This window comes from Talpa occidentalis, unplaced genomic scaffold, assembly GCF_014898055.3.
Source record: "Talpa occidentalis isolate TD23 unplaced genomic scaffold, MPIMG_talOcc4v2.1 talOcc4.4, whole genome shotgun sequence".
Taxonomy (NCBI): domain Eukaryota; kingdom Metazoa; phylum Chordata; class Mammalia; order Eulipotyphla; family Talpidae; genus Talpa; species Talpa occidentalis.
This window is the reverse complement of record NW_023604295.1, coordinates 120595540-120622915: the sequence shown is the minus strand read 5'-3', so window position 1 is coordinate 120622915 and position 27376 is coordinate 120595540. Positions and strand designations below refer to the sequence as shown.

Sequence of the window (27376 nt, the reverse complement as noted above, 5' to 3'; positions counted from 1 at the left end):
TGATGGCACTTATTCAAATCAAGATGAAGTGGGGCAGGGGGTTGGGGTGGAAGTTATAGGCGGGGAAATCAAGACTTTGGTTCTGAACTGAAATACCTGTCACATACGCATGGAGCACTTAACTAGGCAGGTAGATATAGGAGAGTGGGATTTAGAGATCAGGGGCACATGTGAATTTAAAGGCATAAGACTCCCCATGAGTGAGTACAGGGGCAAGAAGGACAGAAACCTAGGACAGGTGCAAGCACCTCTCCAGAGAAGCTGAAGTTTCATTGAAGGAGGATGGTCTGCAAGGAGTGATGAGGAGCATGGGCACACCTTCCTTCCTCCAGGCCATGTGGTAGAGCATGTAGGGAAGAAAAGAAGGCCACCTCTTGTGTGGATTGCAGGGGAGAAGCTGCATACATTCTCAGTCAAGTGTGTCACCAGCAGAATCTTCTATATCCTAAAATAAACAATTTTTCAGTCTTCTTGCTCTAGTAGAAACTTAGCTCTCCTCAGAACAGCAAGGCAGGGTTTGGTTAGAACAAGATAATTAAGGGAATATTTAGGTTAGAAGAAGATAATTAAGGGAAAGAAGTTGAGGAGAGAGAGGGTTTGCAGATGTTACAGTTCCAAAGTGCTCAGTGGGTTGGTTGAAGAGATTGGGGAGAGGTGAGTGATTGGGTCAAATTCTGCGATGCACAGGACAGTGTGACACTGGGTTATGGGAGGTGGCCTAGAAGATGTCCTTGTGTGGGTTAGAAGCAGCTTGAGACCCATGTCTGGTGGATTCACTGTGATTTTTCCCATAAGCACTTTCACTACAAACATTTTTCTCACTAACATTTCACTCCATAACTAGTTGACTGTAAGATAAAAATCACAAGAATTAAAAGACATTAAGGGATATAGGAAACATGAAAAATTAATTCCCCATTATCAAATAGCAAAACATTTTCAAGAAACTTATGCTCATCACGAATCGTGTAACCATTTCTCTTGGAGGAACGGGAAGAACTTGATTCTTCTTTTGTCTTCAACTTCTAATACTGTGATAACTTTGGTGTTGATGGCATGAGCGAACAAGCGGTGTATCTACACTAGCTAAGGAATTTATCTTTGATGCTCTTGAAGACTTTGGGGAATGACTAACCATCTCTTTTATTTTGACATAGTTGGTGAACTGGTTTTGACAGGGGGGAGGGCTGACTGGTCACCAAAAGATTTGCAAACTGATAAGTAGTTTTAACAATCTGATTTCTCGCTCTCATGCCTTACACTTCCAGTAAGTTTTACTGCCCTATTTTCTATCAGGTCAGTATACATGGTTGTTATCTACTATCTGCCATCTCTGCTCATCACTGTATGGACCATTATAGGGCTAGAATTTATATCATATAAAAAATGGGGGTAAAGTGTCACTGAAACCAAAACTTGAAACCCAACTCTCAGCCAGGTATTTTCATCTCTTATGTCAAAATTACCCTGTTAATTTCAGTTATACACTTAGTTATTCAGCAGTATGTTTGTAGCAAAGAACTTAGAACAAAACTGTCTCAAACCATTGGGACAGTCTTGATGGCCTTTTAGGGGCACAGGAGTAATTAGTGCTAATTAGAACTTCATCTCAGCACTTCCACAGTGTTGATTACAGGGCAAGTAGTGTGACCTCATGAAAGGTGGTCTGTCCAGGTCAAGTCCTCATGGCTGCCCTTAAATCCCACTAAGCCTGATAACAACATTGGGACAGGCAGTGGCCCCAGGAATCCGGATTGGCTCCATCGAATTGATAGGGGGAAAGGATGTCCAGACTCCCTACAGGCTTTGTGGACTCCACCCCCATGACACTGGGAACTACAAATCCCATGATCACCAAAGGGAAGGTTGCGAGGACCTGAGGGTGGAGTTAAGCAACTAGGCTCTCAGTTTGGGTATTTTAATGGGCCATGTGGCCGGGGTCACTGGCTTGGCCATGAGGCGTGCTAGGTTTTTGCCACCTCAGCGGGTCATTAGGATTCCAGGTCAGCGGAACGGGTAAGACCCACTTACGAACTTTTCTCCCTCTTTTTCTTCCTGAGTTATTCATTTCCCATTTCTCCTTCCCTTGTAAATCAATCTTTTATTAAACTTGTGTGTGTGTCTGCAGTTTAGCATTAATAAGTCCCTTTAAGTGCGCGGGTGAGGACCCACATTCAGGCAACCCATTTTATATCGAGGTTTGCCCTGTAACAACATCCCTGAACTCTGGGTGGATCCTGCCTGAGCCTGGAGAATGGGATTCCAGAAACTGAGGATGCCTGAGATCCAGGGCAGGTGTTGTGTAGTGCGTATGTGTGTTTGTGTGCTTATGCATGCAGTCTGTGTGTTGTGTGGTGTATGTGTCTGAGCAGTGGGTTCAGGGAAGATGTTAGGAGAGTTACCAAGAGACACAGATGATGGTTGCTGAGGGGCTGAACCCAGCAAGCAGCAATCACAAGACAGCTGACTGTAAATTTGGGATGAGTGTGGATGGATCCATATTAGCACAGCACCAAGCTGGAAAAATAACAGGAAGCCTTATCACGAGTGATGAAAACAGCACATGATGTGAATGGCAGTATTGTATCCTAATTTGATCAAGGATCAAATTGTATTGTGTGTTTAAGCACTTATCCACTGCAAAGTCTGAACACTCCACAGTGCGTTATGTCAATTTTGCAAACAATTGTCCTCAAAAATGATTACCCATAAATCCATGGCATCAGTTTGTAAGATATTTCTCTTCTTTTTCACAGGAAGAGCTGAAAAGATTGCGGAATCCTTTAGAACAAGTTAATGATGGAAAATATTTACTTGAAAAGTAAGTAAAAAATAAAAAGGAAATTAAATTATGTGTGAGGTTAAAAAACTTGCATGAAAAAAGCCTATCTGGCAAGGCAAAAATGAATAAGTAAATCTGACAGTTCCTTATGATATCATTGTGGTCAGGACCCAGAATGTGGCTCATTTGAGATACAGCTGGACAGATTCAAGGTCAGTTGAGCTATGATACAAGCTGCCTGATTAGCTGAGTAGTGGGTACCTACTCCCTAGTGCTGAGTCTGAGGGCCTGGGTCACTTCCACTCTGGGGTATTTTTTAAGAACTAGATGCAGCACTGGGCACAGCTGGGGTCCCAGACCAGGAGTTACTCTCTTTTCTTTTCAGCACTCTTATCCTAGGGTGTTTGCTGCTGTTGTTGGTAGTGCTTAAGCTCTACTTTATTCAAAAGTTTCTTTGTTTTGGTTTTATCCATGGGACAGGGGGTGGCAGGTGATTTGAATAGCTCAGCCTGGGTATCTAGTAGTAACCTCTTCCATAAGGAGACCCTGGAGCTGTGACCATCCAGCTCTTCTGTAGTCAGACCCTCAGGCTGTGCCCCCACCTCTGCAGTCCTCTGGCAATGCACACGTCATCCTGGGTCACAGGAGCTCTGGTGTGGTGTGTGATGTCGTTTGAAGAGGTGGGGTTCAGTGAGCAGGGTCCTTGGGTTACCTCTGAGAAAAGTTTCAGCCGAGTTCCCCTTTCAGTAACACAGGGTAAGTTTAGTTAGAAAACTAAGACATTTGCACAGATATAGGCAGACAAAGGTTACATTTTATTTATTTTTTTAAAGATTTATTTTATTTATATAAGAACCGGGGTACAAGCCAGATGCGCGGGAGGGTGAGAGGATTCACCAGAGACAGAGTGGGGAACAGAACAGGCAGACTGACTGAAATACACTGCTGAGGGGAGCAGTGGGTAAGACAGGAGAGGTCTGCTGCACCATGTGGGTATCTCCTTAGCTGGCTGGGATTGAACAGCCGCTGCAGAGGCTTCGGACAGCTTCACAGTGCTGCGCTCAACCACCTGCACCACCAGGGAGGCCCAAGGTTACATTTTAAAAGGATAAATTTATTAGAAAAAGAAGAAAGAAAAAGAGAGGTGCCAGCATAGTCACAAGTGGGCGGGAGATTTGCCTTGCCAGTGCAGAAATTGCACTGATACAGTGTTCTTTTCAGGAGAGCTTCATTCCTTTGTGGAATTGTTATCTGCTGTTAAATTATTTATGTCTAGGGTGTGACTAGGTTGATTTGAAAGGAACAGGTGAGTCTCTACAATGGCCCTCAAGCTCCATATCCCCAGCTCTGGGCTGCGCCTCCGGATGCTTTCTGTAACAGTCTGATACTCACTACAGCAGTTGGTGCCCGAGGACTTTCCATTTCTATAACTGGTTTAAAAACTCTGTTCATCATTTCTACCCCCACCTCCAGTTTCTGGTCATGTTGTTATAGGACAGGGAGAGGGGCAGCCCAAACCCTGCAAACCTGCCTATTCTAAATGGGTTCTGCCATCCGCCGCATCAACACAAAACATAGGAGACTTTAATGGGAAGGAACTTTAATAAAACTAGGAAACAATACAGGTAAGGCAAAGAGTCTAGTTTCTAAATGAAGCACCCAAAGTTACCCATCCCCTTGTGGGTAAAAGCCCATCCAAATGGGATTGGCCCAGTACAAGGCCCCAAAGCCTGCTACAAGTCTAAAGCATCTTCCAGTGGGGACCCACAGAAAAGGGTCACAAACAACTGGACAAGCCCGGAAGGAAAAGAGCAAAATCAACATCAAGATAAAAGCTGCCATGGTCACCTCCCCACGGGTCTCACCCACATCTGTGTCACCTAGTCCACGACCAAAAGACAAGCGCAGTTTCTTCACGTGTCTCTAGGCTCCATGCGCCTCCTCCAGGTCTCCTTGCTCCATCCTGCTTCCTTCCTCAGTCTCTTCTGCAGCTTTTTCTCTTCCTGCTCAGCTCCACCCTCCCTTGGGTGGGGCAGGGAACCTGCAACCTCCCCCTTTCCTGGGGACCACCCTGTTACAATGTGACACTTGCATCCTAAATTTTCTAGCTCAGCTTCCATCATGTGGCCCAGTCAGTAACTGTAGGGTGCTCAGAGCTTCAGCTGTAGCCACTCCCCTCTGAGGGCTGTGCTGCTCCATTGTCACTCTAAACAAAGTTCAGTTCAAGTGTTGCCTATCCCTTTCCATCAGACCAGTGCTCCTAGTGTGTGCTGTGCTGGTCTGTTTTTCCCTCGGGATATTTTGGCTTTGTCTTACAGCAGTTTAGTTGTGAGTATTTGGGGGATGGGGGAGCCCTGCATCTTCACTCTGCTACCATCTTGCTGGCTGAGTCTGAAGGCTTGAAACTCAGCCACAATCAGTGACAGGTAGAGAAAGTGGTAATAAAATCTGTGAAAAACACAAGGATAACATTGACTAATAGAAAAAAAATGTTTAAAAAAATCCCTGTAGATGGAAGAAAACTGAATTTTAAAAAAGGCAAAAAAGAGATGAAATTGAACAGAGATAAAAGTAAACTCCACCATTTAGGTTTTTTAAAAATGCACAATTGAGCACATGAGAGATGTATTCTGATTTCAGCTTGTGGATATATACTAAGAGGTTTTATTTGATGTTAACAGGAAATCATGATTTTATATGACTTCTAAAAATATTAGCATAATATTAGACTGATTAATAGACATACATTGTCAAGATAAAGAGAAAAAGAAGTCACCAATTATTTACATTGTACTCTGTGTTAGTGAATACTACAGCTGTCTCCTCATCAAATTCTGATTAGTTATTTAGCATTATTATTTTAATCTTACAGATGAGGAAGAGGCTCAGAGAAGTTTCACATTGGTCTGAGTATAATCAGCTGAGAGTGGAGAGGGTAGGAGTTAAGTCCATTTTTGGATGCCACCAAAGCTCCTGCTTCAACCATTCACCAACCCCAAAGTCAAGTCCCAAGGTCAGGCTTAGCTCTGGGGACCACCTTTAAAATCATGTTGACATCCCCAAGGGCCCCAGAAATCATTAGCATTTTAAGGGCTCTGCAACTATGTGAAATAACTACAAAGAGCTGAGGATGTATAGCCTGGAGAAGAGAAGTCTCAGGGGGGACAGAACAGCTAACCTTAAACATTTGAAGAGATTTTCCTTTCAAAGAGGGCCTAAGTTGCTCTTTTTGCTCTAGGAAGCAGAGCAAGGATCAATGAGCAGAATTTATGGAGAAACAGTTTTGTGACTAAGAAAAGGATAAATGTGTTAGAAAGCCAGCCTGCCCATCAGAGAGGCTCCTTTGTTAAGGAGTGAGCTGGTAGGCACTGGAAGTGCCCAAGAAGAATTCATGGCCATTCATCTAAGCTACCAAGGAGAATATTCATAAAATCGGAAAATCTAGGGACGATCCTGCTTTCTGCTTTTTCCTAGCTTTGTGAATTTGGACAAATTACCTAACTACCCAATTTTAAAAATGGCAATAACAATACTGGCTTGACAGTTACTGAGATCTTTCGATTGAGATAGCCACCATGATAGCACCATGATAGCACTTTAATGTCACCACCTTCCCTTCCATTTGGGCAGCTCTTTGGTCTAGACAGCCTCTCAAGTTCAGTGTATCACCATGATTCTGAGAATTTGCCATGTCATCCTGTTACAGGGCAACCCCAAAGGGTGGTCTGGGCACAAGTCCTCACCTGTGTACTTAAAAAAAAACCTCAGAACAAGACCCAAGACCCATAAGGCTGGCACACATATAAAGGTTAATAAAAGGTCTATTTACAAGGGAAATGAAAAGAGGAAGAGAGGAGGGAGAAAGAGAGTGAGAGAGAGAAATTTATCAGTCAACATGTCTTCCTAGTAATGCCGTCGGAGCTGGAACCCTGGGTGCATGCTGAAGGCAGGCAACACCAAGCCCCCACACATTTGATTTTATACCAGGCATGATTGTTTTACTCCACCCTCAGTTCCCAGCAACTCCTCCTTCAAGAAGTCAAGAATCATGGCAGATCCATGTCATGATGGGCATTGTAGCCCTCAGGGCCTGGAATCTCTTTGGCATGGAGGTGGGAGTAGAGACCAGAAAACATCAGTGGGTGGGGTTCATTCAGGACATACTGTTCCCCCAACAATCCCTTGAAGAACTGCTTCATTCCCTTGATCAAATGAACTTTCTGCATTATCTATGGATTTAACTTGGCCTTGCTACATCTGTTCTCATTCATATGAATAAATAAGAAGAAAATGGTTTAATTTTCTTCCCTTCACCCTTACCAATACCATCACTATCTATACGTAAGCAATGATAACTAAAGAGGTTTTTTTAAAAGATTTATTTATTTATTTATTTATACAAGAGCTGGGGTACAGGCTAGAGGTGCAGGGGGTGAGAGGATTCACCAGAGACAGAGTGGGGAGCAGAACAGGCAGACTGACAAAATACACTGCTGATGGGGAGCAGCGGGTGTGACAGGAGAGGTCTGCCACGCCATGTGGGACCCTCGCTGGCCGGCCGGGATCGAACCAGCACTGCAGAGGCTGAGGACAGCTTCACAGTGCGGCGCTCAACCGCCTGCACCACCAGGGGAGGCCCATAACTAAAGAGGTTTGACTGAAACTAGAAAGCAAATTTTTCTTGTATGGAAGTAATGTTGTAATGATGTTGGATCAGTGATTCTTTACCCTGACTGCTCTTAGAGTCACCAGGAAGCTTAGCAAAAAAGTCTGATATAAACCCTGTCCTAGACAAATTGAATCTAAAACGCTGGGAGTGAGGTCCTGGAATCAGCATTTCTTAAAAGCTACCTTCATGTGATCCTAATGAGAAATGGGGGGGGGGTAGTGTCAAGAACCAGTGGTCTAGATGTATTTTAGATTCTTTTTGGTTATTCAATAATCTCATGTAGCTTAATTCTCTGAGGACACACTCTCTTTGTGATGTTCAGCCCATTTATTTATTAAATCTGGTGTGCTGGTTTTTCATTATTGATTTTAATGTAAGAAGTGAACTCCATAAGATTTTTTTCCTGCTAATTGACCACAATTCTATATTAAACTCTCACTAACACCAACATGTATCTTCTCAGTGATGTGCTCTCAGGAAGATACGTGAAGATTAATGGCGTGCACGTGGCTTCCTTCTCCTTCCCTCTCCTTTCTCTCCTCATTATCCAGAAACTGGGGCAGCTAAAAGCTGCTAGCAATGGCCAATCTGCTTTGTGTTCTTATTTTTCTCAATCATGATTGAGGAATTCCAAGGATGGGAATTAAAATCTCCCCTCAAGGACATAGGTGAGATTCATTTTCATGCCAGTGCAGATCAGAGAGAAGTGAACAGGCTGCCAGTCTGACAAACTCTACCCATCTGCCTGGAATTCTAGAAATTTTCCTTGTCTGCTTCAGGGCAGGGCTTGTCCTTGAAAGCTGTCAAATTTGATTGAAAAATTGGTGTACTTTGAGTGAGCTGATTAGGCATTTCATTATAGCTGTAGCTGCCTTCGGTGCTGATGTAAATCATCTCAGCTACTTGAAATGACCATAAGTTAAGTGATAGTGGTGTCATAGCAGTTGATCGGTTATTCCCCCTTGGAACATTACATTTATTCTGAATGCTCAACAGGGTTTTGTGGTAGATAGTCCATGTGAACAGAGGGAAGCTGCAACTCTGGTCTGCATGAGATCATTGTAGGGTAAAGAAAATATCAGGCTTTTCTGCCCTTCCGCCATCAGGATAGATGATGGATCCTTGTCCTGAATGCATGCCTGATGGCGGGCACCTGGAATAGGGTGTGGGCATAGGTAGATGGGATTCAGCTGAGCTAAGACTGTGCTTTTTAAGGGTGGCGTCACGGGGGACGCCAGCAGCACCAGTAGCAGCAGCAGAAGCTGAAGCAGAAGCCGAGAAGCAGCAGAACGAACGTCAGAGAGCCCAGATAGAGTGAAGACTTGCTGGGGGCTGGGAGGCTGGCAGGCCTCCCAGCCCCCCAGCCAGCACCCCTGCCTGCCATATGCCTGGTGAACCCCAATAAAAGACCTGCAAAAACCACTGAGGACTCTGACTCCTCCTTTACCCGGTCTGCATGGGATCAGAGAACCTGCACCGTGTCCAAGTCCTGCCCTTACAATTGGCGTAAGTCGGCAAGATCCATGCAGATGGGTATTGGAGCCCTCCGAAGACCTGGAGGGACTAAGGAGAGCAGACTGTTTGCCTGTGATGATGCTGGAGGCGCCATGGCGGTACAGAAAGTAGACACTGTCCAGGAGCTGCAGGACGGGACCTGGCATGGAGGAGACGCCGGAAAGGACCAGCCAACGACACCAGAAAGGACCAGCCAACGACACCAGAAAGGACCAGCCAATGACCCCTGAGGCAGCAGGCCGTTGCTGATGCAGGGAGAGGCTAACGAACTTGAACTGATGGACTGATGGACTTGGACTGACAATCCCGCCAGAAGGCAGAGGACCTTGCAGGTTGATATGTTTTGGGACCCTGGGGGTGGAACAGTTTTGTTTGTAAACCCCAGGAGATGGGAATCTGGGGGTGGCCAGTGGGCCTAGATAGCCAAAAGCAGCCTGTTATGCCCAGCAGCCAGGTGGAGGAGAAAAGCCAACTAAGAAGGCAAAAGCTGGTACTGATGCTAAGTTGAGAAGCCCTAAGCGGCTGTTAAGCAGCCTGGGTATGCTGAAGCCCTGTGAGTCTTGTAAAATCACCTGTGGGTGATGCCCTGCTTGTTGTCGAGCGAGGGTGAGGAGCTGAGGAACCCGTCCTTGGGGGACGGGTGGGGAACGTGGCTTGGGGTGGAGCCCAAGCCGAATGTAGAGTTTGTATCCAAGGAACCCCGACCCATGTGCTTGTGCAGTGGGTTGGCTTGAGTGCAAGGGTCTGTGAGTCGCATGGGTGGCCGTGAAGGCCGAGTGTTGGAGCGACTGCAGACAGAAACTCTGAGGGCTGGCAATTACCCCCAACAGAATAGAATCGCCAATCCCAAAGCTAGTGCATCCTGGGGGTGGATGCGGTGTGTGGCTTATAGCCGAGACTACAGCCAGAGAAGGCCAGGAAGCCTGACGGCTCCTGGTGTGTTACAGTAGATGCCGTGAGTGGTTCCCCTCCCTCGTATGAGCAGTGCCTTCGGCAGCAGATTTGGTGGCTCATCTGCTGGTACCAATAATTGTCTTTTGCACTTGGTTGGTGCCCTGCCTGGACTTATTTGTGTTCTGTTGTATTTTGTTATATTGTATTTTGTTATATTTGATGTATTTGTTTTTGTGGGCCATGGCTGCTTTGTTTGTTTGCTTAGAAAATTGTATATATATGTATAGACTGTATGGCAGAAAACCCTGAGGGGGTGGACTGTAGGGTAAAGAAAATATCAGGCTTTTCTGCCCTTCCGCCATCAGGATAGATGATGGATCCTTGTCCTGAATGCATGCCTGATGGCGGGCACCTGGAATAGGGTGTGGGCATAGGTAGATGGGATTCAGCTGAGCTAAGACTGGGCTTTTAAGGGCGGCGTCACGGGGGGACGCCAGCAGCACCAGTAGCAGCAGCAGAAGCCGAAGCAGAAGCCGAGAAGCAGCAGAACGAACGTCAGAGAGCCCAGATAGAGTGAAGACTGGGGGCCTCCCAGCCCCCCAGTCAGCACCCCTGCCTGCCATATGCCTGGTGAACCCCAATAAAAGACTGCAAAAACCACTGAGGACTCTGACTCCTCCTTTACCCGGTCTGCATGGGATCAGAGAACCTGCACCGTGTTCAAGTCCTGCCCTTACAATCATGGAGTGCAAGGCTGTAGTGGCAGGAATGGGCACAGTGCAGGATCTCTAATCCAGCAGACTGGATAAAGGAGGAGTCCTGGAGTGCTCAGTGGCTTTTCAGGCTTTTATTGGGATTTACCAGGTACATAGCAAGCAGTGGTGCTGGGGGGCCAGGAGGCTGGCAGGTCTCCCAGCCCCCAGCAAGTCTTCAATCTATCTGGGCTCTCCCGCATTCTCTGCTGCTCTCGTGGTTCTCTGCTTCTTTGCTCTTCCATTCATTCTTCTCCTCGTGGTTCTGCTTCTGCTGGCATCTCTGTGACATCGCCCTTATATGCCCAGTATTAGCCCAGGCGAAACCCATCTACATATGCCCACACCCTACTCCAGGTGCCCGCCATCAGGCATGCATTCAGGACCACAAGGATCCATCATCTATCCTGATGGCGGGAGGGCAGAAAAACCTGATACTTTTTACCTTACCCTACAAAGGCCAATTGAGTGCATTTGTGCATGTACACACCTACACACCCATACACACTACACACCTGAATACATGTGCAAACACCTACATGTAACATGAACACACACACACACACACACACACATGAAGCTTGGCATGTGCCCATAAACAGAAGAGCAATTAATAGGCCATTGATTAAGAGGATGCTTACACCTGTTATTTTTGAAAATCATTGGTTAACTCAGTGTAGGGTAAGTGAAGATGGTCAGGCTTTTACTTAGCCTCTGTGGCTATCACCTGTGGCCTTGACTGCAGAGGGGGCTGGGACCGTGGGTGTGGGGCATGCATGCCTGATGGTGGATACCTGGAGTGTGCTGTGGGCATGCTCAAGTGTGCACACCTGAGCCTGGAGGCTGAGGCTATAAGGGCAGCGTCACACAGCAAACAGTTATGGAGGAATGGCTGCAAGCGGATGAGACCAGAAGGAAACACTGTGGAGCCCAAAGAGAAAGAGTAAAGATTTGGGGGGCTGGTAAGCCCCCCAACCACCTTGCCTGCCCTGAGCCTAGTTGCCCCACTACTAATGGCATAGACATCAGGACTGTTCAACGCAGATGGGTATGGAGTCCTCTGAAGACCTCTGGAGGGACTGAGCGGTGGTGGGCCATGAGCATGTAGTGCTCCATAGCCGGCCTCTCTGGAGCCTCCTGAGTCCCTGTGGCATGTGGAGAGGACTCTGCACACAATGGGGAAGGCATTGGACAGACATGGTGCCTTCTTGGAGGCAGGGCTAGGGGATGAGTGTCCCTCACAGGTCTGCAAATGGGGTCAAGGGCAATGATGGAGGCGCCATAGCAGCATAGGTGGTGGCTAGTCTAGGAGTTACAGGAAAACCTAAAGGCACTGCAGGAGCACAGGAGGTGGACAAGGGCTGGGAACTGTGGGCCCAGACCTTGTGTGGAGGAGGAGATGATCGCCTGTGGGGACCAGCCCACTGTCCCTGGGACAACAGATTCATCCAGGAAGAAAGCGGACCCCCAGCCATCATTCAGCGCTTGCCTGGTGGTGATGAAGTTAAAAACTGATGCACTTGGACAAACAGTTCCACCAGAAGGCAGGGGAACTTTGGCAGGTTGATGTTATGTCTACGGGACCTGGGGTAGATGGGATCATTTGCACACTGAGAAGATGAAAATCAAGGGGTGGCCTAACGCAGCCTGTATGCTGCCTGGCACTCCTGCCACAGCTCTCTTTTAAACTGCCTGAACCCACAGTAAACCTGCCCAGCCTGGGATGGTTGCAAAACACTCAGGTAAGGCCTTAGACTGACTCTGTTGTGTGTAAATAATGAATCAACAGAGTCTCTTGTAAGAAGTGTGTGTGTTGCAAACCACACTAGCCTGACCACAGGCAATTATTGCTACAATGAACAAAAAGTATCTCATTTAAACCTACAGGTATTCATTATTTGCAGTATATAAATACTACCCCCAAATTAGTAATTTTGTTACTATACATGTTTTTCCCTCTATGAAAACTTGAGCTTTATCTTGGTTGCTGCATTTCTCTATTGCTCCATTTGCTATCTTGTTACTAAAGGGTTTAGTTAACAGAACCTTAAAATATCCTTGTCATCAGGTGGTGGTTCCTGTAAGACTGTAGAACATTAAAATGAATCTTTGCATGCCCACCGACCCTGGAGCAGTTCCCTCTGTTTCCTTTTCAATAATTCCAATCATAAATGTAATTGTTGAATTTCTACCTTCCTGGACTGTAAGACCATATGAACAGGAACTATGTCTAGTATCTTCACTATTGTATCCCTGCACTTTGCATCATTCCTGGTATGTAGAAGACATTCAGTATGCTTTCCAATGAGGGCATAAGTCTTTAATGAAAGACTCAAAACCTATGACACAATGTTTTCCAATTACCTCAACATCCCTGCTGGGCAGCCACAAGGCTTTCTTGGGCACCACCTAGCTGTGGGGTAGTAATGATCTCATCTGCCAGGTCTCCTCCATCACTTGATTATTCCCACCACCTGGTTATTACTTTCTTTTTTAAAAAATTTTATTTTTATATTCCCCATACAATTGTAACCCCCTGATTTTGACCCCAATTTCTCCTTTCCCAGCCCCCCCAATTGTGTCTTTGGTTCATAGTGGTTTGTTGATTTTGATTTTTTTCTTTCTTATAATTATTCTTTTTCCTGGTCCCTTATTTAGGTTTTCTAGATTCCTGCTATGAGTGAGACCATCGGTATTTTTCTTTTTCTTTCTGGCTTATTTCGCTGAGCATGATCCCTTCCAGCTCCATCCATGTTGCTGCAAATTGCATGTTTATCTTTTTTTGAATGCTGAGTAATATTCCATGGTGTATATGTACCACATCTTCTTGATCCAGTCATCTATTTTTGGGCATTTGGGTTGTTTCCAAAGCTTAGCTGTTGTAAACAGTGCTGCTATAAACATAGGGGTGCAGGTGCTCGTTGGAATTAATGTTTCTGTGTCCTTTGGGTAAATACCTAGGAGTGGAATTGCTGGATCATATGGAAGCTCTATCTTTAGTAGGTTGAGGAATCTCCATACAGCTCTCCATAGTGGTTGGACCAGTTTGTACCCCCAACCTGGTTATTCCTTTTTTTTTTGTTCTCCGAGTTTATTGAGGTGTATCTGACATATAATATCGATTAGCTTTAGATGTGAAACATGATGATTTGATACATGTTTGTACATCACAAAATGATCATGTAAATATAGTTAACATCCATCACCTTACATATTATAAAATTTTCTTGTCAAAATCTTTCTTGTTAAGGTCTTAGCAACTTTCACATACATGATACAGTATTCTTTTTATTTTTTTAAATTTATTTTTTTATTTTTATATTCCCCATACAATTGCAACCCCCTGATTTTGACCCCATTCCCTCCTTTCCCTGCCCCCCCCAACAAAGTGTGTCTCTGGTTTATAGTTGTTTGTTGATTTTGATTTTTTTCTTTCTTATAGTTATTCTTTTTCCTGGTCCCTTATTTAGGTTTTCTAGATTCCTGCTATGAGCGAGACCATCCGGTATTTTTCTTTTTCTTTCTGGCTTATTTCGCTGAGCATGATCCCTTCCAGCTCCATCCATGTTGCTGCAAATTGCATGTGTTTATCTTTTTTTGAATGCTGAGTAATATTCCATGGTATATATGTACCACATCTTCTTGATCCAGTCATCTATTTTTGGGCATTTGGGTTGTTTCCAAAGCTTAGCTGTTGTAAACAGTGCTGCTATAAACATAGGGGTGCAGGTGCTCGTTGGAATTAATGTTTCTGTGTCCTTTGAGTAAATACCTAGGAGTGGAATTGCTGGATCACATGGAAGCTCTATCTTTAGTAGGTTGAGGAATCTCCACACAGCTTTCCATAATGAAAACCTGGTTATTCCTTTCTAAAGAGCATAAAATACTTACATTATCTTAATGATGCCTCCAGCACATGTTTTTCTTTTTTTTACTATCATTATCTGAATTTGAACCCCTCCTAAAAAAATTTCCTCACTCCCACCACAAGCCACCTGGAGCTGGGTTACACATCAGTTCCCTGCTCCAACTGTCTTATGTTTCCCATAGTGACATTTCTCACACTGCAGGTCTCTGACGAGTCACCATGAGCCTTTAAAACAATCTAAGTATAGTAAAAATGTCAGAGTATACCACACACAGTTGAGAAAATGTTTCTCGAAACATTTGTTTCAGTCTAAAACATACAAACACACACCACACACAATGTGTGTATTGGACTGGGGTGTTAAATATATTACCTAGGAGAACTGCCATCAGCAGGATTAAGTATACGTCTGGTATTAAAATTCTCTGAACAGTAGCGGTGAGACCTGAGTTTAATGTGGTGTCTGCTGTACAGTGAATTGAACATAATCTCTCTGAGCTTCAGCTTTCTCAACTGTACAAGAAGGAAAGTAATTGATACAGGCTACGTGAGGATTATATACATGTTTTGAATATTGCTGACATGGTTACGTGACCAGTAATTTTTTCCTACTTATCCATATTTATTTCCTTTCTTGCTCCAACTTTTATCTTCTATTTCCACCAAATTGTTCTCTATTGTCTAAAAATACATTGACTTTTTTCACCTCTACTCTTTTGTTTTATCTTCCTTGTTTATATCACCTTTTAAATCTCAACTTACCTAATTCCTGACCATTCTTCAAAACCCTGCCCAACTTCTGTCTTCTCCATGACATTGCAGCTCCCAGTCATTATCTTATAAGCTCTTTTAGGAGCAGAGACCATATATCTTTAGTCCTGTGCTTTTCTTGGGCTAGAGATTAATGCCATGTTCATTGTGGGAATTTATAGATGGAAAAAAGGGTTCAAAGTCAGCGGCACCACTGGGGATGAATGAGTCCTCTCTACAACTTGCTATTTGAAAAATGCTGTGGGATTTATAGCACTCACCTATGTTTCTTCTCCCCTGACATTGTCTAATATTCTTTCCTCTTTGCTTAAATGAAATGATTTTCATGCCTTAGCTATGACTATTGAGCTGAATGGTAGAAGGCAAAAGAGCAGAAAATGTTAAATGCAAAGCATTTTTTTGGTATGGTAAAGTTTTTTAATTGTCATCTATTAATAGGGACTTTTATGACTGTATATATACATATATATAAAATCTGCTTTTCAAATAAGCATCAATTAGCAGTATTACTGCTGTAAATGTTAATTTTATGGAATCAGCTACATTGAGACATTGTCTCCACTTTTGTAGCCACCAGCTGGCCATGGATATGGAGAATAATATTGAAAAATATCGCCTCAATCTACAGCCCTTGGAATCAAAGGTGAAAATGTAAGTACTTTAAAGTTTATATTAAAGCATTAGTTTTAAATTTGGGGTACAAAATGACACATTTGCTTATTTCACCTTTACACACCACACAGCAACCCTGTGCCCCCCCATAACACCCCCCCCCATTTTAAGTGGCAACACAGCTACTTTGGTCACACAGCACCCTCTGCTGGACACTATGGGGAATTTTGGCTTACCATCACTTCCAACTGCTTGATTTTTCACTTTCAGTCAGAGAAAGGCTTTTCAACTTCCTCTAGCATTTCTCACTGTTTCAGTTTCTTAGTTATTTTACCTTAGTCCAGGATATTTATTAATTCCACATGCACACACATATCTCTTCATCTTACACAAATAAACATCCTTTCAAGCCTTTCTTCCTTTTTCCATTCCAGCTCTGGTCCAATTATTGCTGGAAAAAAAAAGTCTTCTCTTCCTTTCTCATTTTAGGCCTTTTCTTATTGTCTTAAAAAAGTCTCCCCCCACAATCAACTATCAGCATAAAATAGTGCTAGCTTCATCTTAATATTAACAAAAATGAAACTAATAAGATCAAAAGTGATATGGACCATATTCTTGAACAAAATAGCAACCTTCTAGAACCATTTTTAAGCCAATAAAGGGTCTGTTATAATCACCATAGAAGCACTTGTAAACTGTCTATGCCTGCTCTCTGATCCTTTCTCATTCCAATTTTCCTTCAGGTTTGCACATAACAGGCATTGAGGGTGTGTATCATTTCACACACATGCACACACACACACACACACACACTGAACAATCTGAGAAGCACATGCATGTGCTCATGTCAAGACCATGTCTGAGCTGGACCAGGATCACTGATCATTTTCAAAAAGAATCAAAGAGGAATCTTTTAGAAAAGCAGATACCCTGAAGAAGGGAGACTTGAGGAGTGCAGAATTGAAGAATGAGTCTTGCTGAATTTAGGATTTGAAGCAGATCTGAGGCAGGTGTATAGTCATATCCCAATGGATAAAAGCAAATATTAACACACAGCCTGCAGATCAATGCTAATCTTGGTTATCAGTGGGCAGCTTGCCTCTGAGGGAGCACACAGGACTGTCTCTGAAGGTCAAGTCAAACTTGGCTTCTGACCTTGTTAGGTCCCTGCCAGGAAGCTCTGTATCACACTTACTAAGTGAACCAGGCTGCCAAATCATTTCATGTAAGCAGTGTTCGGCTTCACTACACAAGATGTTAGTTTCTAAGCATAGGTTGATTTATCCTTAGGCATTTTCTCATTAATATAGTGTCCTCTTAAATGAAAAAGTGCTGGAAAGGAGAGTTGGTTGTGTGAAAAATTAGAGAGCTTACTTTGAATGCTGAATGAAGTAGGAACCCTCATCATCTCCAATAATAGGGGTAGAGGGAGGACGCCAGCAGTGGGACCAGGCAAAGCAAACATCTCTGTGGAGGTTCCAGCAACAGAGTCTGGCATGTTCTGTGCAGTTGGTTTTATAGACAAGTCACAGCTCAGTGAGGTATAAACAGAATGGTTTTATCTTTTCTAATAACACTGAACCCCATTTCCACTCATGTGGTGGGGGGCAGTGAGAAGGAGAAAACTTAATCTTGCCCAATAATGGAATTTGAGTCCCATCAGAGAGTTTAGTTAGTTCAGTGCCTTTTGCTTCATCTGGTTATTAAGTTCTTAACTCTCATGACTGGGTGAGCATCTTCCACACCTCAGACCTTTCCCACCATTGTGAGCCTGTCCCCTCCTGCCCTCTCGTTTTCCCACCTTTCTCTCCTCCCTTCTCTCTGCCCTACTGCCAGGTGCCAGACACCAAGGCTGGCCTGGGATCCAATGGAAGTGAACACTTGCTCCCAGAGTTGTTTCCTTGAAAAGAACTCTAAGAACTGGGACCCATGGAAAGCATCATTGGGTGTCCCCTGAGCCCCAATCAGTGGGGTAGGCTGCACCCCTCACTGTCTTCCCAAGCTGACCTCAGTATCCTCACAGGGAGGACCTTGGGATGCCCACATCCACACTTCTCAATGGGGCCTTGCCTCAGGTTCCAGGGCCACCCTCAGACTTCACTGGCTTTGTCTGAGTATCTACTGACCTCTGTTGCTGGGTTCAATGGCACTTCACAGTGCTCCACCGAGAGAGAGAAGTGGGGGTTCCTATACTGTAAAATCTGCTTCCTGGCAACACTCCCCCCCATGAGGGAATGGGAGGGTCTGATGCAGGTTTACTGGACAGTCCAGCCCCTACAGCCCTGCAGAGGGTTGTGCCTTGCCAGGCAGTCTCTGCTATAAAAGACAAGGCCAGATGTGGCCTGATCCCAGGAGTGGGCTCTGCAAGATGTAACTGCACTGTGGGAACCCAAGTGTGGCTGGGGATAGGGAAGGGTATTTCCCCACACTCAGAATACCATAATTTTGATAAGAAGGCTGAAACCCATATGTGACAGTGTGAAGTGTCCATGGGTAGATGCAGAAGCCTGCAGGGGAAGAACATATGTGTTGGGTGGGGAGAGGGGGGTGGAAGCATAGAATTTAGAGTAATGTCAGGAAGGTGTGTTACCTGGCTTGTGAATGCTACCTCTAGGAGGTAATTCTGAGTTTTCAACTTGGGGCTACAAAGGACTGTGTCAAAAAGGCAAAAGCAATCAAGGTTGCACAGCTGTTAATAAAAAGTCATTTGGGGAAGGTGGGAGGCAGGCTTCCTGCAGCTCAAGCAAAGGCAAGCTGCCCGAGTCAGAAAGCTAAGTGACAGTGAAGGGGATCCTGGAAGCCCCACAAAGCAGGCTCTCGGCCCAACCCAAAGCGAACAGATTTTGCCATTAAGAAGCCAGGACTGGAACGAGACTCAGGATAAAGGTTCACATTGAAGGAACACAGGCTGCATGCAAGGAAGGACATGTGCTCTGCAAACCCATCTAGCCACTGCCACATGGGAGTGGCACCTTGTGTGTCGTACTGAGAAGTGAAACACTTCCCCATCACTTACAGGTTGTCCCTGAACTGTGGTAATCTCCGTCCTATGTTTTAATGATGTTTATCTTAGTGCTCACACTGGCAGCATGTATACTAAAATTGGAAGGCTACAGAGAAGATTAGCATGCTCCCGTGCCAGATGACATGCAAATTTGTGAAGCATTCCATATTAAAACAACAACAATATATTTGTTTTGTTAGGGAAAAACATAGATCCATAGAACAGAAACCATCCTTTTAAAGGTCTGCTCATTAAATATATTCAATTCCTTTCCTTATTTTGTATTAATATATTTGATTTTCTGATGATGCAACATTTAGATTCTATAAAGGAAAGAGAGACAGAGAAAATCTAGAGAATGAAGACAATCCCCCAAAGAATGTCAAAGATGTTTTACAATACAACCTTGTCAAGTTGCATTTGAGTTGCCTGCCAACATCACTCAAGAGTTGAAAGAAGTTGAAAGAAAAGAGTGTTTGAGAACACAGACTTTGGTTCAAACCCCACCTCTGCTCCTTACCCATTGTGTGGGCTTGAGCCCCAGCCACTTTCCTCTGTAAAATAAAAAGGTCAGTGTGTCAGTCCTGAGTGACAAGAGTCCTAAGTGACCACCAGGATCTATAAAACAAAAGGAACCTGTGAGGATGGCTGGCTCTTGTGTTTGAGTTAGCCCTCTTTGAAGTGGGTACCCTATGATATGGATGCCTCCACATCAAACTTGGTTCAGGCACTTGAATTACAAGAAGGAAATGTCAACTCTGAGCGCTTATGGTGTAGATGACCTCATGCAAAGCCATCTGTCCCTGTCCCACTCGGTTTATGTCCAGCTTTGCTTGCTGCTTTAAAAGTGCCACATTGCCCCCTGGTGTCCAGTGAACTAAAATGCAATGCCAGATACACCTCCCTACCCCCCTAAACCACCCCCCCCCCACCACCCAGCCCCCAAGAGATACCTTTTTACAAATTTTCCCCTTGCACCACTTTGCTTTTACTAAAAGTCCTACATTAGTATCTGGCTTTGCTAATGGAAAGTAATTGGAAAAGGATTTCCACTTTTATAACGAAAGGCAAAAAACAAAATAGCATTGTTTTGCCGCAGCACCCAGAGAGCAAGAATGACCCTGCCAGGGTCATTCCAGGGCCTTTCCCTGGAACTACTGTCAACAGGCTGTGGATTTATCAGAGCATTACTTCTTTTTCTTTTTTTTAAGATTTATTTATTTATTTATACAAGCACTGGGTACAGTCAGAAGCGCAGGAGGGTGAGAGAATTCATCAGAGCCAGAGAGGGGAGCAGAGCAGGCAGACCGAGGAAGTACACTGTTGAGGGGAGCAGCGGGAGGCAGGAGAGGTCTGCGCGCCATGTGGGACCCTCGCCGGCTGCCAGGGATTGAACCGGCGCTGCAGAGGCTGTGGACAGCTTCGCAGCCCAGTGCTCAACCAATGCGCCACCGGGGAGGCCCCATAGCATTACTTCTTTCACTATATTCTAGTGTTACTTTAGGCTTAATGTATTATTTGATATGGCTTGGTAGGTTTTTTGGGGGGGTATTAGAAATCTAAATTTTTTCTATCTAAATGAAAAGTAATTGCTTCTTTGCTTAACATCATTTTGGCTTAGAAATGTTTCACAGTAACATTCTACTTTCTGAAGCAGGGGAAACCTGTGTCTCAAGTAGCCACCAGATTTCCTTTTTATATTTTTCTCAATAATCAAGGGAATTTAGAAAAAGAGAGAGCATAGAATGCCTGGAAGTCTTATAACATGTGGATATTCTACGAATCATCAGTATTTCCTGATTTTTAAAGTGCTTGGTTTTTTTTCATGTTTCTTTTTTTTAATAATAAATTTTATTAATGTATATTTTTATTAAAGACACATTTAAACTTTTAATCAAAGCCTATTTAAAGAAACTAAATGGAATGTCTTCTATTAATAAAATAGCATCACTGAAAGCCTAAAAAATAAAACATAAAATGATGACCCTTACTTAAATAAAATACTAGTATTATCTTGTGCATTTCCTTACAGATTTAAAATCAGAATAGTATGTGATAAAATGTCCTGTAGTAAGTTCCTGATGGACAGGATTACAGACTTTTGGTGCCCCCAAGTGGCAGAATTTGTTAGCATGGCTCTGGGAAACACTTAGGCTTCAAGTGCATCTGGTGATAGAGAAATCAACTTCCAAGAGTTAGCTACTCCTTACATAAAATGGGTCCTGAAAGAAGCAGGGGCTTCCCTCCCAAACTCAGGTACATCATCTTGCAGTAAGTTCTTTGAGAAGTTTAAGTTTAGTTTAAGATCTTTAAACCAAAGAAAAGGAAATAAGTATGCATTTTGAATAGGTACTACAAAACAAAACAGTGACATATTGCCCCAAACTGAATCATATCCTGCTTTAATGGGACCTGAAGGGTTTATATAATTTGGAGGAAGCTTTAAACATCCAACAAAATGTCTACTTTTGCAATTTCATACAAACTATGAGGAATCCCTTGCAGGATCTTTGAAGAAGCTCTTGGCTCTATCTAAGGAGGGGCTCCTGGAACTTCAATTTCAGAGCTTCAGGGAAATTGGACTCTGATCTAAAAGTATTGGTTCACTGAAGCTTATGAACTTTTCCTTGAGTGTTATAATTCACAGAGGCTTATTCAATTAGGAAATGTGTATTTAGTAATGTGGCAACATTTTTGTGTTCTTTATATTGTCTGTTGAGAATTAATGATTTTTGAACCATTTTAATTAAATGAAACTAAATCAATTGGTTTATACAGAAACAACTGTTTATACAGAAACAACTGACTTCAGTTGTGTGTGAAAGTGTTACAGAAGATCAAATGCTTCCATGGACCTAGAAGTGATAGTGATGGAATCCATGTATTTTCAACTGTTTTAAAAGACTAAATCCTGACAATTGGTCTTCATTTCTAGTAACCTCCAGGAAAGGACAAATTGTGTATACTGGTCCCCTGTGAAAACTTAGATGTTAATCACAAAGATTAGAAGTCAGTCTAACTAGGGAAACAATTACTTAGCTTTGTCAAAGAAGTTGCTGTTATCTAAGGCAGAAAGTGACTTTTTCTGATACTAATAACTAGAATAAAAACCTCCCTATTTTATTATATATTGTACATGTGCTATATAATATATATCTAGTCACCTGATCACAACACATGTAGCTTTCATTTTCTGAACATATACAACACCTTCAGATAGCTTGTCCTCTCTGCCCATTTCTTCCTTTCTTTACATTATTTGTCTCCTTCCTGAATGTGTAAAATCAGTGACTGCAGGGTATTGCCTGTTTTGTCCCAGAGCAGGCTCACTGCTGCTTCTCCTGTGGATCATCATGGGGAGAACTTCGAAGTCCATGTGAATGGTGCCCCCTAGAGCTGCTTTTAGTCTGTCTAGATTGACCTTGCATCAATGATGTACTAAGTGAATGAATCAGCAATGTCAGACTATTAATTATTTTCATTGGAAATATAGGATGAGAAACTGAAAGACTGTGTGTCCCATAAATCAAAGTGCATTGACATGTGAAAACCAGTTTCACTTTGATAACTTTTTCTGATTAAGTTGACTTGTAGACTGACTTAGTTCCATAAAGTCTGTGAAAGTCCACCCAGCACATAGAGAGACCTCCAGCCCGTCTGTCTCCCCACCGCTCAGTCTGGTGCCACAGTCTCCCTGGCTCCAAAGCCCGTCACTTCAGACTCCTCACATACTTTCTGAGCCCGTGCAGGGGACTTGGAGTGACGGTGTATCTGCCGGCTCTTTGCAGCATTCAGCGAGCATGGCGCGAGTACCTGCAGCGACAAGACCCCCTGGAGAAGCGCAGCCCGTCTCCACCCTCGGTGTCCTCAGACAAGCTGAGCAGCTCGGTCAGCATGAACACCTTCTCAGACAGCAGCACGCCGGTGAGTGCCCCTCCCTCTGCTCTGCCTGCCAATCACAGGTCACCAAGGCTTTGCCTGCTCAAGGTAAGTCTTGGGTGTGAGCAGGTGGCTTGTAAAGAAAATCTGTGCTGCTTGTTTGCTCTCAGTGAGCAGTGGGGAGAGGGTCCTGTCATTTGAAAACCAAGCACAGTTCATAAACACCACATGAACTTTATCTTGTGTGAGGGAATTGATGGCTTGAAACCAATCTAAACTAATTTGTGTTCTCTTATTGTGGAGAAATTTCTCCTTTATATCAGCCTGTTCCTTTTAGGCAGTGCCACTGGTGGTGTTTTTTGATACTAACATAATAGAAAATTAGCTTGGTCATAAGGATTATAAATAAAGAGGACTTTTACAGGAAGACTTGAAAGGGGTCAATTCAGGTGGTGCAACTCAAATGCCTCTGCCAGGGACTGGGCGAGTGGCCCCATTATTATGTGGACCCATGGCCCAGAATGGCCATAGAAGGCTGCCCCACATGCAGGGCAGCCCACTGGGCTCCTGAAAGTTGTTGCTATGTGGAATAGACAGGATACACATTTCCAAATGTGATTTTCTTTCTTCAGGAGATGCGAGAAATCCATTTCTTACTGGCAACCAGTAAGAAAATTTAAAATGCAGGTAGACCATGCTTGCAGACCCCATTATTCTTGGGGCCATGAGCCTAAGAACACCAGGTTCAGGGTGATGGTATTAATCTGTTGAAAGTCTTTATTTAAAAACAGACACGCCAACCATGGTGGGAAATAAGCAATCAGGCTATTGAAATGCAGGGTTTTATGACCATCATTTAACCATTATTGTCGTTTACCATAGCCCTTGGGATACTAAGTGAGGGAGAGAATGAAGCCACTATGTGTATCATTTTCAAAAATATCTTCCTTGACTACTTTGTAATGCTGTTTCCTCAGTTGTGAAAGGATTTTCAGTTGCCGAAATAATGCATCCACCTTTGGATGACGCAAGTGTTGCTTTGAAGTGTTTTAAGTTGATTGTGTTGCATATTCCTTAATAAACAAGTGCACCTAGTTATGGACTTAGAGAACGCAAATTGTGTTTATAGCTCAACAAATAAAAGTGTCACAAGATCTGTTTTTAGCTAATAGCAGAAAAAGAATACTTAGTGAATCTGTGTTTTGTACACTTCAGAAAACTAAACAATGTTATGAATCAATGAAATTTTAGTATTTTTAAATTTTGACAATCTGAAGGTAACTTGCTTGCAGATTCTATTGGTCGCTCAGCAGATTTGAACATTCTTATTTCTGAAACTTGTTTCCTTACTCTGCAAGTATTTTGTATATATTAGGTTTAACAGAATATTTAGTGGTACTGATAAAAGTATTTAGAGATAGAAGAATATCTTAGATCAATGTAGTGATGTATCTTGGATATTATTTCCATAATAAAGTATTTATAAAGCAAAAAATAAAATAAAATAAAAAAATAAAGACAATTTTGCCAAGAGCAAATGGATAGTAAAGAATGATCTTACTTGGCTTACTGTCACTAGAGGGCGCTCATGAACCATGTCTGAATTTTGTGAGTTTTTGTGTTTGACTCAGGATTTGTGAGTGAAAATTAATGTGAAAATTGAGTTTAGGATGTGTTGGCTGTGAATGCCAGCAGAAGGTGCAGATTAAATGACACTAAAGATTGGATTTGTACCATGGAAGCTAAATTTCAAATATCACTCCTTCTATCAAGTATCACTCTGTCCAGGCAGCAAAGGTTTGGATTTACTGTCCAATTTTGGACAATATCACCTGTCTCTGAATCTCTCAGAATCTAATGGTTTAGTATTGACTTTAGGATGGTCAACCTTTGGATTTTATTGCAAATTTTGGAAGAATATATCTTTGCTTTATATTTGTTCATTATGTCACCTCGATGCTAGTATCTCAAGTATTTTGTGCATAAATACCTGTTCTTCTTGGGCATCCATCTTCATATTTACTTATATCTATGCAGCTTAGTTATCAGTTCTGTCTTGCCTAATTTAGCCTAACCTCCAGGTCCCCAGTATTTCTTAGTAGAGGAGATTTCCTTCCTCAAATATCCCTCGCACTTTGGTTTCATTGTGTCAAAAGGAATTGGGAGTGACATCCTGCCACACCCCAGGATGCATTGTTTCAGTTAAGCCCCCAGACACACATTCTGGCAACAGTCTCCCAAGATACTTTGTGTCATCAGCACCCACAAATAGTATATTATGTTGCTGAGACCCAGTGAAACTTTACATTATCAGAAGTTGTTTCTGTGCTCCCAGGACAAGACTGTCTCTGTGTGGAGAAGTGTGGTATCCCTGACTATGTTTACACAGTGAGAATCAAAGCCAGTTTTCAAAAATCATTATTGGAATTATCTTCAGAAAGCAAGTAGACTCTGCCCAAAATTATAAAAAAGTTATTGATTATAGTAACGACTTTGGTATTGTTGATGGCAGTGCTGTGATACTGAAGGTACAAAATAAAATATGAAAATATAAGATGTAGACCTTCCAAGTCTCTTGTTTGTCAGGCAGATAGAATATTCAAATTGTAATTTAAAAAACTTTAAGTAGTGTTCGGAGCTGGCATGATGAGCCAAGGTTGCACTCTCTGGCGTGAGCATTGCTCTGTTAGGGTCTCCTTCAGAAAACTCAGTCTTAATCTGTCAGTGATCACGAATCCATGAGAGGAAAGTGACTCTTCTGCATCCTGACCTGTCTGCCAGACCTAAGGGATTCACACTCTCAGAGAGTCCCAGATAGGAGATGTGGTCTTACACCAGCTGATAAGTAGACCTTTAGTTTATGGTGGAAATAAGGGTGACCCCCAATCTGCTTTGGCTAAACTTACCATAATAAATACCCACAAACAGTCCATTTTGAATATGAAGGTCTACAGGCTTTTCTGCAAGTCAAATGCTGTCAGCAGAGGAGGATGAGGATGAGGATGCTGTCAGCAGAGGAGCAGAGGCCATGGAGGATGTTTTGAGCCTTGACTCCTGCTAGATTCCTGCCAGTGTGTTGCGCTTCAACCCTCTTTCTCTGGGCTTCACGTACTACTCTCACTGCCAGAAAATAATGTCTTCTTGAATCTTCAATTAACCTGTTTTGTCCCCAGCGCGTGCCTTCCCTTATTACTAATACAATCTCAGCAGGAGGGCTCTCTGACCCTGGGTAATGTCTGGGCCTCGAGCTGCTCCATGTCCCCCACTGCCTACACTAACTGCAGCCGACTGCTGATCCTAGCTGTTTGCCGGGGCATGTGCTTCCTGGGAAGCCAGGCCCCTGGTTTGGGTGTGGCGCTGTGCTGAGCTGACAATGAAGATTTTACATGCTTCTACTCTGATTGTTTTGGCTCAGTATAGTGATTTCAGTATGAGCTTTCAAAGCCATCATTTAAAAAGAGTTGAGGTTTATTATGTACCAGACTCAACCAGACATGCTTTCCATGGATCATCTCAGCACGTCCATGGAGGAGATACTATTATTTCTAATTTACATATGATGAAGAAGAAATAACTATGTTGCCTGGTTGCAGTTGGGCTGGAGACTGCATGCTTCACTATTCTGTGATATCGTACACTTAAAGAATCTGCATTAGACATGGTCAAGCAGCCGATGAGACAACCAGTTAATGTATTTCTGGGCTATTTTATCATTTAGAAGGTATAAACAGTGAATGAAATAATTGAAAAAAATTCTCATTTGATTTTATAAATTGCCTCATTCAATGCTCTTTGATTAAGACCTCAACTTTAGCTGCTTGATGCCAAATTAAAGAGCTACAGGATGGAGGATAATGTTATTAGCAATTTGTGTATCAAGTGCCTTTATACTGCAATAAACTATGTGGTAACAGAAAATTTTTGTTTGGAATTAACAATTTGAATAGAAATTGTGACTGGGAAGTGGAGCTTGTGGATATCAATGTGAGAAAAAAGCTTAACCTACTTTTTACCATAAAAATAATAGTTATCACACGAAGGACTACAGTGAAAGTATTTTGTGTATTTTTATTAATCAGTTTCATATGATTTAATACTCCTTTCGTTCCCAGATCTGAGAAATCTATAATTTGTCTAATAAGATATCACACAAAGAAACTGTAGAATGGTATCTTCTAAATGACTGGATTGGTATGCTTTTCACAAATCATTAGCGACATTGATATTGGGAGACACTATTACTCCTTCTGACTCAGACTGTTTCCCTGACCTGCACCGCCCTTCTACCAAGCCTGTTTTCCTCAGGGTTCCCTGTCACTGTGGCCTCTCCTCTCGTGGCAGTGTGGCTCATGGGATGAGGCCAGATTTGGTCAGAAGGTCTGCTTACATTAGCAGTTCTGCCACCATTTCTGTAAGTCTAGAACATATCTTTTCACCTGCAGACTGGAAATGGCACCCTCCTCAGAGATAGACTTGGATAGCTGTGAAGATTCAGTGATATAGCATGTAAAACACTGCCCAGAGGCTGGGCCCTAAAGACTTGGGATAAATGTCAATCAACTCAGAATCTAATATGAAAAACACTCATGTACCCAAAACACTTGTGGGAATAAGTTGTGAAGAGGAGGGA

General features: G+C 43.1%; 1 protein-coding gene and 1 non-coding gene across 3 annotated transcripts in view; both read left to right on the top strand.

Moving 5' to 3' along the window:
- LOC119257877 (IQCJ-SCHIP1 readthrough transcript protein) overlaps positions 1-27376 on the top strand; it is a 657554-nt gene that overhangs the window by 167756 nt on the left and 462422 nt on the right. For both annotated transcript variants that reach the window (XM_054700971.1, XM_054700970.1), the window contains 3 exons: positions 2757-2821; positions 15822-15902; positions 22656-22791. In XM_054700971.1, coding sequence (XP_054556946.1) covers positions 2757-2821; positions 15822-15902; positions 22656-22791 — 282 coding nt within the window. The remainder of the gene's footprint in view (positions 1-2756; positions 2822-15821; positions 15903-22655; positions 22792-27376) is intronic.
- On the top strand, positions 18936-19040 carry LOC119258322 (U6 spliceosomal RNA). Its single transcript, XR_005128192.1, has one exon. It is a non-coding gene; the product is annotated as a U6 spliceosomal RNA (small nuclear RNA).